General features: G+C 37.5%; 1 protein-coding gene across 4 annotated transcripts; it reads right to left on the reverse strand.

Annotated features, from left to right (window-relative positions):
• Positions 1-1297: 1297 nt before the first annotated feature.
• LOC121966121 (interferon-induced very large GTPase 1-like) lies at positions 1298-11822 on the reverse strand. Of its 4 annotated transcripts, none has more exons than XM_088069073.1 (7): positions 11713-11822; positions 10540-10643; positions 8984-9106; positions 8699-8739; positions 8290-8401; positions 8114-8151; positions 1298-8004 (listed from the first exon to the last, which is right to left on the reverse strand). In XM_088069073.1, exons 2-7 carry the CDS (start codon positions 10625-10627, stop codon positions 3130-3132), a joined length of 5277 nt encoding a protein of 1758 aa, XP_087925199.1. In that variant the 5' UTR covers positions 10628-10643; positions 11713-11822; the 3' UTR covers positions 1298-3129. The 4 variants fall into 4 exon arrangements, with proteins under 4 accessions (XP_087925199.1, XP_087925197.1, XP_087925198.1 ...); XM_088069071.1 differs by having other exon boundaries at positions 1298-8007; XM_088069072.1 differs by having other exon boundaries at positions 1298-8007; positions 10540-10639; positions 11713-11759.
• Positions 11823-13228: the final 1406 nt, after the last annotated feature.

Genomic DNA, 13228 nt, shown 5'->3' on the forward strand with positions numbered 1-13228 from the left:
CACATTTGGGCAGGGCAGGTAATCACACAAGAGGGAAACTTGTCAAAATGTGGGGGCCTGAAATTATATGAGATAGAGATGAACAAAATAAAGTAAAATTGAAACAAATTGGAAAAAAACAAAAACATGACCTGACAGACGCATGACAGTGTCATAGATGCTTGAGTGTGTGTGTGTGTGTGTAAACAGTCTTTATGGGGACTCCTTCAGTTCATTTTGAACCATTGTAGTGGGGACATTACTGCATTTTGAGGACATTTTACTTCAAAGGCCTTTAAGTTAAAGATAATAAATAATGTGTGTGTTCTCATGTCTGCTCTCAATCACTGACAAAAATAACCACAAAAAAAAACTTGTGTTCTTTCCCAGTGTCTTTCCAAATCCTCTCTACCAAAGTACACTTCTAAATATAACATTTTATGCCTTTAAGGCAGATTCTGTATGGGCCAAAGGCTGACTCCTACTTATACTTATACCATACACTTTCTAAGTTGACAGATGGCCTTTTGTTTGTTCTGGATGGATTATTTTGGAAAAGTGCTCACTAACATGGATTTTAACAAATTTGAAACCAAAATTTGAGACAAATGTATCTGTTGAGTGTTTGGAAACAATCTTGGAAACAATCAGTGTTTTATGCAAATACATTACAATTATAAACTTTCAAAAGTTATGGCAGGTAGTACACAAACTATGATAAACACTTATGAATATGATATTTGTAATACAGTCTGGTACAACACTATCATTGAGGCCCAAAGAAAATGACAGAACTGCTGTTTACTGTCTTCATAATACTTCATAATCATGTTTGTTCAAAAATATGCAAATCTGAACAGCATCAGACTTTCTCTTCAAAGTAGTATCCTTAATCATAGAACCTGCCAATTTGTGGCTAATTTTCTTTTAGCCTGAAATAAATCAGATGAAATCATATGTAAAGGCATGTCGGAAGTTTGATTAAAATGCTAATTCTTGGTCTTGACTAAGACCATATTAAAATTTTATATGTCAGACAACCAACTAACCAGTCCTTTGATGACTAAAATGTCAAGCGTTTTTGTAGACTCACATTAGATAAAAATGTCAGTGGCTTTCTTTGACAAAGACAGACTAAAATATCTCGATCCGAGTTAAGACTAAACCTAAGAATAGCTGACAAATTTACCCCTATTTGTGATTTTTGGTTATATAAGCAAAATGTACTTGAATTACCATGTGGCAAGAGTTAGACATATTTTGAGAATGTGTCAAAAGCAAATCTGGTCATCAATTACAAATGAGTCTTAAACCTCAATGGCTGTGTTAAGGGTTTATTTATTGCAGTAAACAACACATCACTTTTTTTTAAACTGATATTTCTGTTAGTAATTTAGGATTTTAATGTACTGGAACAATGACAGTAATCAAAGAACAGAAACCCCAACAGAACCTTAAAAACAAACATAAAAAGAGTGTAAAACAGTGTGAAATTGTTGAATATCATCATCATCATCATCATCATCATCATCATCAGGCATTGTTTATTCAGGGAAAATTGACTGAGCATTAAGCTTTTTTACAGCAATGCCCTGAATTCAATATACAACACACAACAGCAACAAACTCAACAAAAACAAAAACAACTAGAAGCAATGGCGATCAAAAGTCACACATTGCAATGATATCAGTAAAAGGATGAAACCATACATAGCAAACAAATCTGCAACCAGTGAAGAAATGTGTAACAACACAACAGAATAAAAAACAGCAAAATACTACTAATACTTGAGAGAGAGAAATAATCAATTAGAAAGTTATTTAAAAAACAAACATAAGAATTTGAGGAAACACGCAAACAAAAGAACAGTTGACCTGTAATTCGATCTCTGAATTGGATACTTGTCAAAAGAAAGTTGATTTTAAAATCTACTGAATGGCCCTGCACTTCGATACATACATATTAAAAGAAACTCTTAAGATTAGTGTCACCAGTTTAGTGTTTGACCAAAAGTATCCCCCTCTGTTTCTGACAAGTTGAGTTAATGGTTGAGTAATGGTCAGAAATGTATTTTTGCATAAAAAAATGATGATGTCAGAATGAAGATGACCTTTGAACTCTTGAATATATAATGCTACCCTTCACTATTGTATTCTATTTGAAATTTGTGTGAATGTTGTCATAATTAATTTATGAATTATTGAGCTATGGACAAAAAATGTTCTGTGAGGTTACAGTGAACTTTGACCACCAAAATCTATTTAGCGCATCAATGAGTCCAAGTTGACATTTTAGTCAAATTTCAAGTAATTAATTCAAGATGTTCTTAAGATATTACATTCAAGAATCAGACGAGGTCACAGTGACCTCATGTACCATATGAACATTTTATGCCAAATTTGAGGAAGTTTCCATTAGGTGTTCTTGAGGTATCACACTCACAAGAATGAGACAGACATGAGGCAATATTGACCTTGACCTCTGCATTTTTACCACCAGAATCTAGTCAGTTTATCGGTGAGTCCATTTGGGTGTTTGAGCGGAAATTTGAATTATTGAGATATTGTATTCTCAAGAATGAGACAAACACAAAGTCACAATGACCTTTGACCATGAAAATTTAATCAGTTCATCTTTGAGTCCAAGTGGATTTTTTTTGCCTAATTCAAGAAAGTTCCCCCAAGGCGTTCATAAAATATTGCATTCACAGTAATGAGGCAGACGGACTGAGGCAGAACCCAGAAAAATAATGCCTCTGGCAATGGCTGTTTTCAGCTGGGAGGCATAAAAACCTATGACTGGTTCTGATCCATCTCATTCTTTTTATAATCATGCCTTAATGGTTAACAAACATGCAATTAACATTTAAACATGTATTGTTTTTTCATTTGTTTCGTGGCATTTTCAGGAGTTCCTACCACTTAATGTTATCCTGCAAAACCAATTAAGATACATACTGATGACATTATGAATAGATGCTCCGAGATGCTGGGTAGATGCTGTATGAATAGATAAAGAAAAGCCTTCATCTTTAATCATGCTATTGTTGCACTCCTTTATTCAAATCAGAATTTCCTTTTTCTTTTCAATAGTTAAAGACACTTTGGCCTTCTGTAACTTTGAGTAGAGTTTGGTTGTTCCTGGCTCAGTCACAGCTTGTACATATCATCCAGACTTTCTATAGCTTCTTGTTTACTGTGGTCTCTCCATTCAGGAGGAATTTCTCCTCTGCCCTGGAATTTTAATTTATAATACTCTTCAAGAGGCTCTTCAAATCGACATACAAACCATTTCCAGTATATCAGCTTAGACACATCAGGGGTAATTTGCCATGTAGCAAACTTTTTCCCAGCATGTTGATACCTTTTGAAAGGAAAGGTAAGACGTTCACAGTATGAGGGTCGGAAAAAGTCATCACTTGCAACCGATGTTGTGCAGAAATTGATGTCCAGTTCCACTGTGTTTGTATAGTGCCATCCATTTATTCCAGCAGGGCGATGAAAAGGGACACTGTGTTTGTCAGGACTGTGATTTTCCAGTGTGTTGGTGCAAACAGCTGCACAGAATGGACATGTCACCCAGCAGCAGTTACACAGCTGATCAATGAGGATTTGATCAGGCTTCATCCTGAATTCCTCCATCTTATCCAGTGAGATGCTGCTCACTTCCTTCATGACAGATACAAGGCCCTTCTCAATCTCTTCTTTAAGAAAGTCAAAACTGTTTATGTCACTGAAATTTTGACAACAGATGGTTTCAAATGTTAGCTCATCTTTTAGCAAAGTGGAAAATTCCTCCACCCACATGTCTGTGTGTCCTCTATGAGTTTTGACTTTCTCTGTTGCAGCAAATAAAGCTCTATTCACATGCGTATTGATCTGCTCAACGTTTTTCTTGAGTATATTCCGTGCTTTATTTTTGTTGTCTCTGAAAATGTATTTCTGAACTTCCTCTCTTATAAATGCCTCTGCTTGGTTCCTTGGGTGGCAGATGTAGGTGATGAAACCATCAAAGTCCTCTTTCTCAGCCAGTGATTTTAACAAGTGTTTCTCCAAGTTCAACCTGTTTCCACTGAATGCTGGGAAACTGCACTTCATCTCCCCAGCAAGATCAATGGCAGTTTTGTTACAGACGGCCTGAACAATGGATCTTTTCAGTATGTGGCAGATCACTTCTCCAAAAACAACAGCAGATGAGCTTCCTCTGCAGAAACTCCTGAAAATGTTGAAATATTGCATGTTTTTGCTTTCCAAGTAAGTGACAGCATCATTGTTCTTTTTGAATTTCTTCTGGGAATCCAAAATCCATCTCCCTGCTCTCTCAAACACATACAGTAAAAGATCAACTGAAAACGCCTTCTTCATAGCAAATTTCGACTTAGATTCAAACTCTGTCACGTTGTCTTTGACACTGTACGCCACTTCTTGCAAGTAAGTCAGATTATAGCCTGTTGCAGCTATAGGTTTGCTCTTAATTGTATCAAAAGACCGTTTTTCAATTTCGTCAATGAAAGATCTGATCACCTGCTGTTCTTGAGCTAATAAAGTACTCCCTGAATTAGGCCCATGTTCTTTATTTTGTTGTGTTGACCCAAATCCTATTTTTTTTTTAACATATTCCAACATTGTTGTCACTGAAAATCTTCCATGTCCTTCAGTGTCCGTGTTTTCCCTCTTATCATGTTGTGATTTTTGTCCTGTGTTACACAGATCTCGCTCCTTGGTGAGGGATACATAATCAATGTAATCACCAACCTCTGATATTTTTCTGTATTTGCCACTGCTTTTACATTCAGCTATAAGAGCCCATTCAAAACCAAGCTCGTGAAGGATAGTTTGCTGATCTACCTCATAGTTGATGTCCTTTATCGGTTTTGTACCTGCAGTCAGTTCACTAACCCAACCGCTCCAAACAGAGTTGAATTGTTTTTGAAGTTCCTCTTCATCTTTTGCCTTGTCCTTTAACTGATGAGCAAGCTCTTTGCTCTTTTGTAGCAGTTTGTTCTCAAACTCTGGCTTCTGATCATCTAACTTTTTACAGGCATTCTTCTGCTCGATGACTTCATCCAGTTTTCTTTTCACACCTCTCACTTGGTCATCATGAAACTCCTTCATTTTGTTTTCAAATTTTCCTCGCCACTGAACCAACATTTCTTTGTCTCTGTCATCATCAAAGTATTTTGTCATTGCTTTTTTGACTTCTTCATAGGTTTTGTTTATTTCCTTGTAAAGATAACTGAGCTTAACCTTGTCAAGTTTTTCATTTTCAATTCTGGTATAAAGCCCGTTCTCAATGGTCAACATGTTGCTCCTCAGGGCCCAGGTCCAGTTCCCATACTGGACCTCAAGTTTTCTGTACACTGCGATTTCAAGTGTGTTTTTGAAACTGAAAACAAAATGTTCATTCATCAGGGCATTCCACAGGTCCTGGATTTTGACTTTGAACTGTGAGAGAGTAATCCCAGCAGACTGTGAAGCTCTGGAGAGGATGAACTTCTTAAGTTCTTGGACACTCTCACTATAACCAGGATTTGGTGGAGCCATAGGGGGACTTCCCTCCCATAGTTGGGCGAAGTATTTCACATCTTTCTGCACATCAAATGCAATGACATCCCGGAAGCACTCAGCCTCACAAACCTCCTCTTTGGCTGCTAGTTGGGCCATCTTGTCCAGTTTTTCTTGCAGCTGCCTCTTCGAATGCATGTTTCTCTCTGTGGCTGCAATATCTGTAACATTCTGGTGAACAAACACACAACTTGGAGAAAGATTAACTTTTTTCATCCTCATGAAAGCCTGAACAACAATCTGCAGGACATCTTGCATCTCAGCTGGATTCTCTCCGAATATGTTGATCAGTGTCATGTTTCCCATACCAACCACAAATGTTGCCAGTTCATTGTCGTGGTGAAGAGTGGTGTTACCCTCTAACTCAAGAGCACGCAGTCCTTCAGTGTCCACCACGAGAATGTAGTCAAACTGAAAGTCTTTCTTGATCTCCTCTGACACTTTGACCAACTGCATGAAGGCGCCCTTTGTGCACCTGCCAGCACTCACTGCAAACTGTAACCCAAACATGGCATTCAGCATTGTTGATTTACCACTGCTTTGCACTCCTAAAACTGACAAAACAAAAACTCTCTTGTCCCCCAGTTTCTTGATGACTTTGTCTAAAAGACTAGAGATCCATGTTAACGGCACATGACCTGCATCACCATCCATCAGTTCCATTGGGTGTCCTGATATCATTAGCTCTGCAGCCAGCTCAGGGTATTTAGACCAATTAGTCTGTCCCCACTTTAAGAATTTCTGCAGAGATGCATGAGCTTCATAGATCTGTCCCATTTCTCTAAAGATGTGTTCTAAGCCAAAAGTGGCTGACTGTAGTTTTGTTGATATTTGTTCAAGCTCCATTTGCTTGCTACTTAGCAGATCTGATTTGTCATGTTTCTCCTTCAGAGCTAAGACCTCAGACCACTTTTCATCATAGCTTTGGAGAATTGAACAGAGGTCGTCAGTAGAGAGGGCATCTGATAAGATCTGAGTCCATTTCAGGAAATACTCTTTGTCTGGTAATGGCAAAGATGAGAGGCTTTCAATGAACAACTTCATTGGTTTACTACAGGATACAGTGCATTGTTTTTGTCGTATTTGTTTCAGTTCCTGTTGCTTTTGAGATTTCTCTTTCTCAATGTGTCCTTTGAGGTGATACAGTTCTTTGTTTATTCTGCACCACTCGTGCCAAAGTTGGCCTTGACAAGGGAGAAATGAGTCTTTGATCTTTGAAACATCCATCCCCTGAAGCAAGCCCACTATTTTCATAGCAGCTGTTTTCCCATTTTGGCAGACTTTGTCATCTTCATCCACTCTGATTCCAGAGACCTCAGCCATGTTTTCAAGCTTGAATAATGCATGCTGTCCAGACAAAATTCTTCCAATGATGTTTTTCAGCTCTTTAGAAACATCTGACTGGCTTTTATCCCTTAGACCCATGATGTATTTTCCCTTTCTTTTCTCAACTGCACCACAATCGCTTTCAGCAATAAGACATATGAGGGGCTTCGGAGACTTGAGAAAGGTTGGGATAACTTCAGAACTTTTGTCATCTTTTCCCAAAGTTGGGACGAGAACAACATTGATTGATGATTTTTCAGTCAGAATGTCACGCTGTTTTTCAATCAACAGAGCATCACCATGAAGATTACAGAAGGCGATGCAGTCAGTAAAGGCATCATTGGGTTTTCCAGCCGGGCAGTACCAGGCAATCTCTGCCACACCATCCATCAAGTGTCGAGACTTGGTGCTACCTGGGTCGTTTCTGTGGAAGAAGGTGCTGTGACGGTCGTTGATCAAAGTGTTCATCAGCTGAGATTTAGACAGAGATAATGAACCCAGGCGAAGAAATGACACCATGGGGGTCTCAGCTTTGCAGATGAGCATACTCTTCATGGTGACAATTTTCGAATCCTCTTTTATTTCAGTTACCTTCCATGTTTTTTTTATTTGTCTGAGAGTCCACAGAGGACATTCAATATCCATTGTGACGGGGTCAGGAACAAGCAAAGGTAAGGCGTACTGACATTGTGATAGCTTTGTCATCATGTTCTGCTTTAAAAAGCTGTCTGAGCAGTGAAATACTACCATTTGAACATCCATTGGATGCACAGAAGTCTGTTTCGATTGATCATCAACCACACTGGTGTTACAAAAATCACTGAAGTCATTGTCTCCTGTGTCAGAGGTTTCAAACTCTGGATCAGGCTTTGAATGGTCGGTCTGAAGACTGTCCTGTTTTACAGGAATATATCTGGCTCTGTAGTCTAACATCATCAATTTCTGAAGAAAAGTATGAGCAAGATCTTTCTCAGATGTTTCATTGTTCTGTTTCAAAGCCGGACCTACTTTAAGAAAATCTGCTGGTGACAGTTTCTGTTTCTGTTTGTCTTGAAGGTGAAGTCTGCCAATCAGTGTTTCAGTTTTTCTTTGATATTCTTTCTTCCTGTGGATCTCTTCAGCAATCTTCACTGACTGCTGTGAATGAGTAAATAAACTTACTATACATAGCAAATTAAAATGCCATTAATGAGATATATTGTAAGTCCCTAACAGCTTATAAATTAATTATAGAGTATCTTACCTTATCCTTATTTCCACTTGTATCCCTATTTAAGGTACCTGCAGCAGAATAATGAACTTTATTATGATGGTCAGAGCTATACACCATACACCATATACATTTTTAAACCAATTTCTTGTTTTTGCTACTAATACTGTTAACTGCAACATATTTTTTTTGCAGTGTGAAAATGTTACCTTTCTCAGTGGTTTCCAATTGAGTTGACTTGATTTGAGATGCTCTTCTGACTGTTGTGTTGGCATCATTCTTTGAGAGTTTGGCATCACTGGATTTGTTTAATGGATGACACTGAGAAAACAAATTATTTAATTTAACTCCAGTTAAACAGGTTACAACCTTTGACATTTGTTACATGCACAACTGAATGCAAAAGGGTTTAAAATTTAGTGAGAAGAAAGTAAACATTTTTTGCAAGTTTTTTCAGCTCATCAATTATTCCAACCAGAAGGTTAATGGAGTCAGACTCTGTTAAAGTCTAAACTAAAAGGGCAAACTCCTCCCAGCTTAAGCTTGAACTTGATCTTAAAAATAGCATTAAAAAGAACACTGGTGTATGACCATTACTGAGGTCCCAAAAAATCTCACCTTTACTGCTGATTTGGCTGCACTCTCCCCCAGTTTTGCTACTGCAGAATACAGATACAACAAGCAGATTGCACGATCAATTATAAAATAAATTGTTTTTGTCACTTAACCATTCTGGGTTAATAAGATTTATTTGCAAAAATTATGTTTGCATTCAAAAAGCTGATTGTTCAACAGAATGTATCTCGAATTCAGCAAACAGAGATAATGTTTTACTTTAATTTTAGTTAAGCAAGGTTTGCAGAAATGCAATACAACAATTACAAGAAATTAAGTCACTCTTACCTTTCTTGGTCTCTGTTGAAACAGACTGAGATGTTGGACTTATGTCCTTCACTGCATCACTCTCCTCCATGGAAATGTTACTGCTGCTTTTATTGTTGACTTCCTTAACGTCATCACACTCTCCTGTTGAAAGATCAAAGCATTAATATTCTGCATGTGTTATAAGTATGAATAGTTACTCCTAAAAGGCTGAAACCTGGCTATCGCAATTGAATTTTGCTGTTGTGTGATCCTCGTTGCAGGAGCCTGCTTTCATCATCAGTTGAGCCCCTTGTCGCCGCCCTCTCGCCAACAAACTGTGTGTGGGTGGACAGGGATATACTATGGATCGAGAAGCGGCACGACTGGGTGACCGGGCATGTCTTAGTCCCCTTCTGAGCTCTGCCCATTTTTGAGACTTTTTTCACATTCCAGGGAGGAGGCACTCAAGCCAAAAGTGGGGACTTTGGTTACTATTTGATATAAACAGTATGTTATATCTAGGGGGATGTAGAGCCATCTAGTTGTGATGACTGCAGATTGCAACCAGCTGAAACTCCTCCCAGTTAGAATTACTACAGTGTTCATTGTTCAAGGGATTTTTTACTAAGGGACTAATTATCCTCAGAGGTCTCTTCCTCTTCAAAACAAACGCACCAGGTGATTAAAACCAGCAAAAACACAGAATGAAGCAGTATCATGTTGCCAATGTGTTTATTTTTGCCAGCTTTAGCAAAAATAACTCTGACCTGAATAGTATGTTGTAGAGTCATTGTACATCTTAAGTCCTTCATGAACACACAGTTGTTTGTAACATTGGTAATAGCTTTAATTATCTGTTTAATTTTACCCATACTTGTGGTAATACTCTGATCAGGAAAAATTTAAAGCCTTTTATTGATTTGTTCTGCTTTTGGTCTATAGACTGGGGACCCCTCCTTCATGTAAAACTGCTGGCTCACATCCTAATTAACAGGGTTTGACATTCAAACACTAACATGTCAATGTAACAAAAACCGCCACCTAAAGGGTTAAAGTTCTGACAATGAGTGAATATTTGGTAGTCAGGACCAATGTTGGTTGAGAGATTTAACTGGAAATGAAAGATATTATTATCATATATTTTTGTCCTCCTATTTTTTATTTTTTTAATCTGACACTGCACAGAATACCACAACTACTACTCCTACTACTACTACTACTATTACTACTACTACTACTACTACTACTACTACTACTACTAAAAATAATAATAATAATAATAATAATAATAATAAATGCATCATGAGTCTAGAATTACTGACATATTCTAGACTGTAAAACAAAAGATAACAAAACAAACAAAAAACCCATCCTGAAGTACACAGAAATCAGCTCATTTTTTGTGCTGTTGTTTTTAGTTTGGTTTGGTTTGGTTTTGCACCAAAAAAGCTTAAAATTCTGGAAAACTGAAAGTTGGTTGACAGTTTAAACTCAGTGAAAGTGAAAGATAATATTGTTGTGTCACAGACATTTTTGTCCTCAAATGACACAAGATGATCTTTTTCTAAAAGGGATGCACAAGATTAAAATATTACCTTTTTGATTGGATACAGATGGCACAGAATTGGATTTAGACTTTCCTTCCTCTCCAGGTACTGTGTTATCATCACCATCCACCTTCATGTTATCTGCATTCTATCTTTACAGGAGCAAAGCCATTCAGACAAATACAACAATAAACTATCATTACAAAAACACCCCAATGATTTGACTGCTGGTGAAATGAGTGTCTTTACCAAACAGGAATGAAAGTTCAAATTTAGAAAACAATACTATAAACAGTATAACTTTTAAATCTTATTGTGTAGGAGTAGAGAGGATTATTGCTGTATGTACAGTATATATGTCGAAAGATTTTAGTTTAATTGCAGTCTATGAAATAACAAAAGTTTATTTGAACCAAATAAGAGTCAGAGCTCAAACACTGACAGCTGTTTGTTAGATTTTTATGTTTGCGAGAAGTTTGTGGGAAAGACACACAGTTTCATGTTTAACTGTCCCTTAAACTGTATTGTGAGGAAATTTTTGGCTGGTCCTTACTACTTCAAAGATGTGGTCTCGCAGTTTAATCATTTCTTATGTATGATGAAGGACAACAGGCAAAAGTATGTGTATAAACGGAGCTGGAAAAAGATAATGAGAGGCATGCAAGGCAGAGTACATAAACATGTGAGCGTACATGAAAAAAAAAACAGCCTTGCCCTTCAGCAGTAACTTCTGTGGAATCAGTCCAGACAATGTATTGGTTCACTAGGCCTCTTCCCCCTCGGTGCACACATGGCAATGATTAGCCAAGTAGTGAAGTGTTTCGTGAAGTATAAGGTAAAATATCTGTGACTATGCAGGTCAGGTAGGAGGGTCTCTAGTGCCTAAGGGAGGTCAGCCTATGCCTATCCTAAACCTAACTCTAACGTTAATCGTAAAACTAAGTTTAGGGTTCTGCTATGTTTTCCGATGAGACAGTTTGTTTGGGGTGGTTATGAATTGGGTTAGGTGCCAGGGCATGCGCTGTGTTAGTTAGGGTCCTCAAAAGTATAAAAAGATTAAACGTGTGTGTGTGTGTGTTTGTGTGTGTGTGTGTGTGTGAGTGCGAATGTGCGCATGTGTGTGTGCAAGCACTCTGAAATTAAAGTTGTTCAAAATACAATAAAATCTGTACGTGCTGAGATTAAAGTGTGTAAACCAAACAGTATAGAATATAAACTTACTGTCCTGTTTCGTCTTTGCTCGGCCTGGTCTGTGAAGATGTGGCTGCCTTAACAAAATCATTCCACTCTGTCTGTATATATAGACAGAGACACAAGCCTTTACACAGGCCTCTAGGTCCGCCCCTCACAAATCCCACCCACCCACTCTTAACAAATCTGATCTAATGTGGGGCAAGAGGTAAAAGGAGCTGAGAAACTCTGCAGGCACACTGCTTGTTAATCAATCATGACAAATGGACACGTGAAAGAAATACAGCTAAATCAGTCATGAGAGATGGACATGTGAAAGAAATACAGCAAAATCAGTGATGAAAAACCTGAAAGTGAAAGTGAGGGAGCACCATTTACAGGAAACCTTGTGGCTTTGAGGAAAACAGCTGTGAGGCTAAAAGGTCACTTCTCAAACACAGCCAAGCTCGAACTGCTGTCAACACTGAGAGTTACATGCAGAGCTACAGCTGCAACAGGAGTTAATGTGTATTTAGGAATACATTAGGGATCAAACCAGGAGATCCAATGTTAGTTAACAAATATAAAAACAGGTTGGTCCAAAAAAGGATAGAGGCATTGATTCAGTCTTAAGCTTTTAGTTTAATTCCAACTTCTCCTGATGATAGCTTTTAAGTAAAAGCAAGAGTTTAAGAATGGATCATCCTTTGAACTCTGAGCAAATTGGTGACAATATGAACACGTGAAAAATTACCACTAATTGTAAGAAATTAGGTGATTTAAAGTTGTTGTTTTTTTTAAAAAGTGAAAAATGTCAAGGGAAAAAAAGAAAAAAGCAAGGGAAAATATTTATAATAATCAGGCATATTTAAAATAATGCTACAAATTGTTTTGCAATTTTGTCTTTTTTTATTTTTTTGTTGTTGTTGTGTTTGTTTTTTTTTTTACTAATTTCCTACTAATTTTTCTGTCATTTCTTCTTTCATTGCTCATTACCTTTTTCCCATGATTTCGAAATAAATAAAGCCAAGCCTCTTAGGTTTCAAAGGGTTATGTAAACACGACAGTACTGTACAAGCACAAGGTGAACTTTGTTAGACTGATTATTCAGGGCTTTCAAGGGTTTTTCCCCAAATATTTCTTATTTTTTTGTTGATGTTACAGATTTAATTTCAGACTCTGGAAGGAGGGCTTTAAAGATCAGTCAGATGTAGTCAGGGCTTCACATCTGTACAGATGTTACTTAAATTATCCTCAAATCTTACCAGCAGTCTTTGTGTTGCTAAAAACTTTAATAATTGAAACAGTCCACTGTTCATATTCAATAGACTATGTATAATTTATGCTTTGTAATGTGAATGTATTCAGTCTCTGTAACTACTATATGTCATCATCAGCCACGCAATGTTTTCTGTGAACAGAAAGTTTAATAAAAGATCTCTACAGTTTATCCAAAATGAACAGCACCCCCAAAGTGAAGCCAAAATTGTTCATTGCTGCCTGGTGGCTGCCTGCAGTATAGGTCTTAAATCCTGCCCACTCCATGATAGCAGATGGGACACAGGAC

The sequence above is a fragment of the Plectropomus leopardus genome, chromosome 18 (assembly GCF_026936395.1).
Source record: "Plectropomus leopardus strain MGB_pleo_1.0 chromosome 18, ASM2693639v1, whole genome shotgun sequence".
NCBI classification, from domain to species: domain Eukaryota; kingdom Metazoa; phylum Chordata; class Actinopteri; order Perciformes; family Serranidae; genus Plectropomus; species Plectropomus leopardus.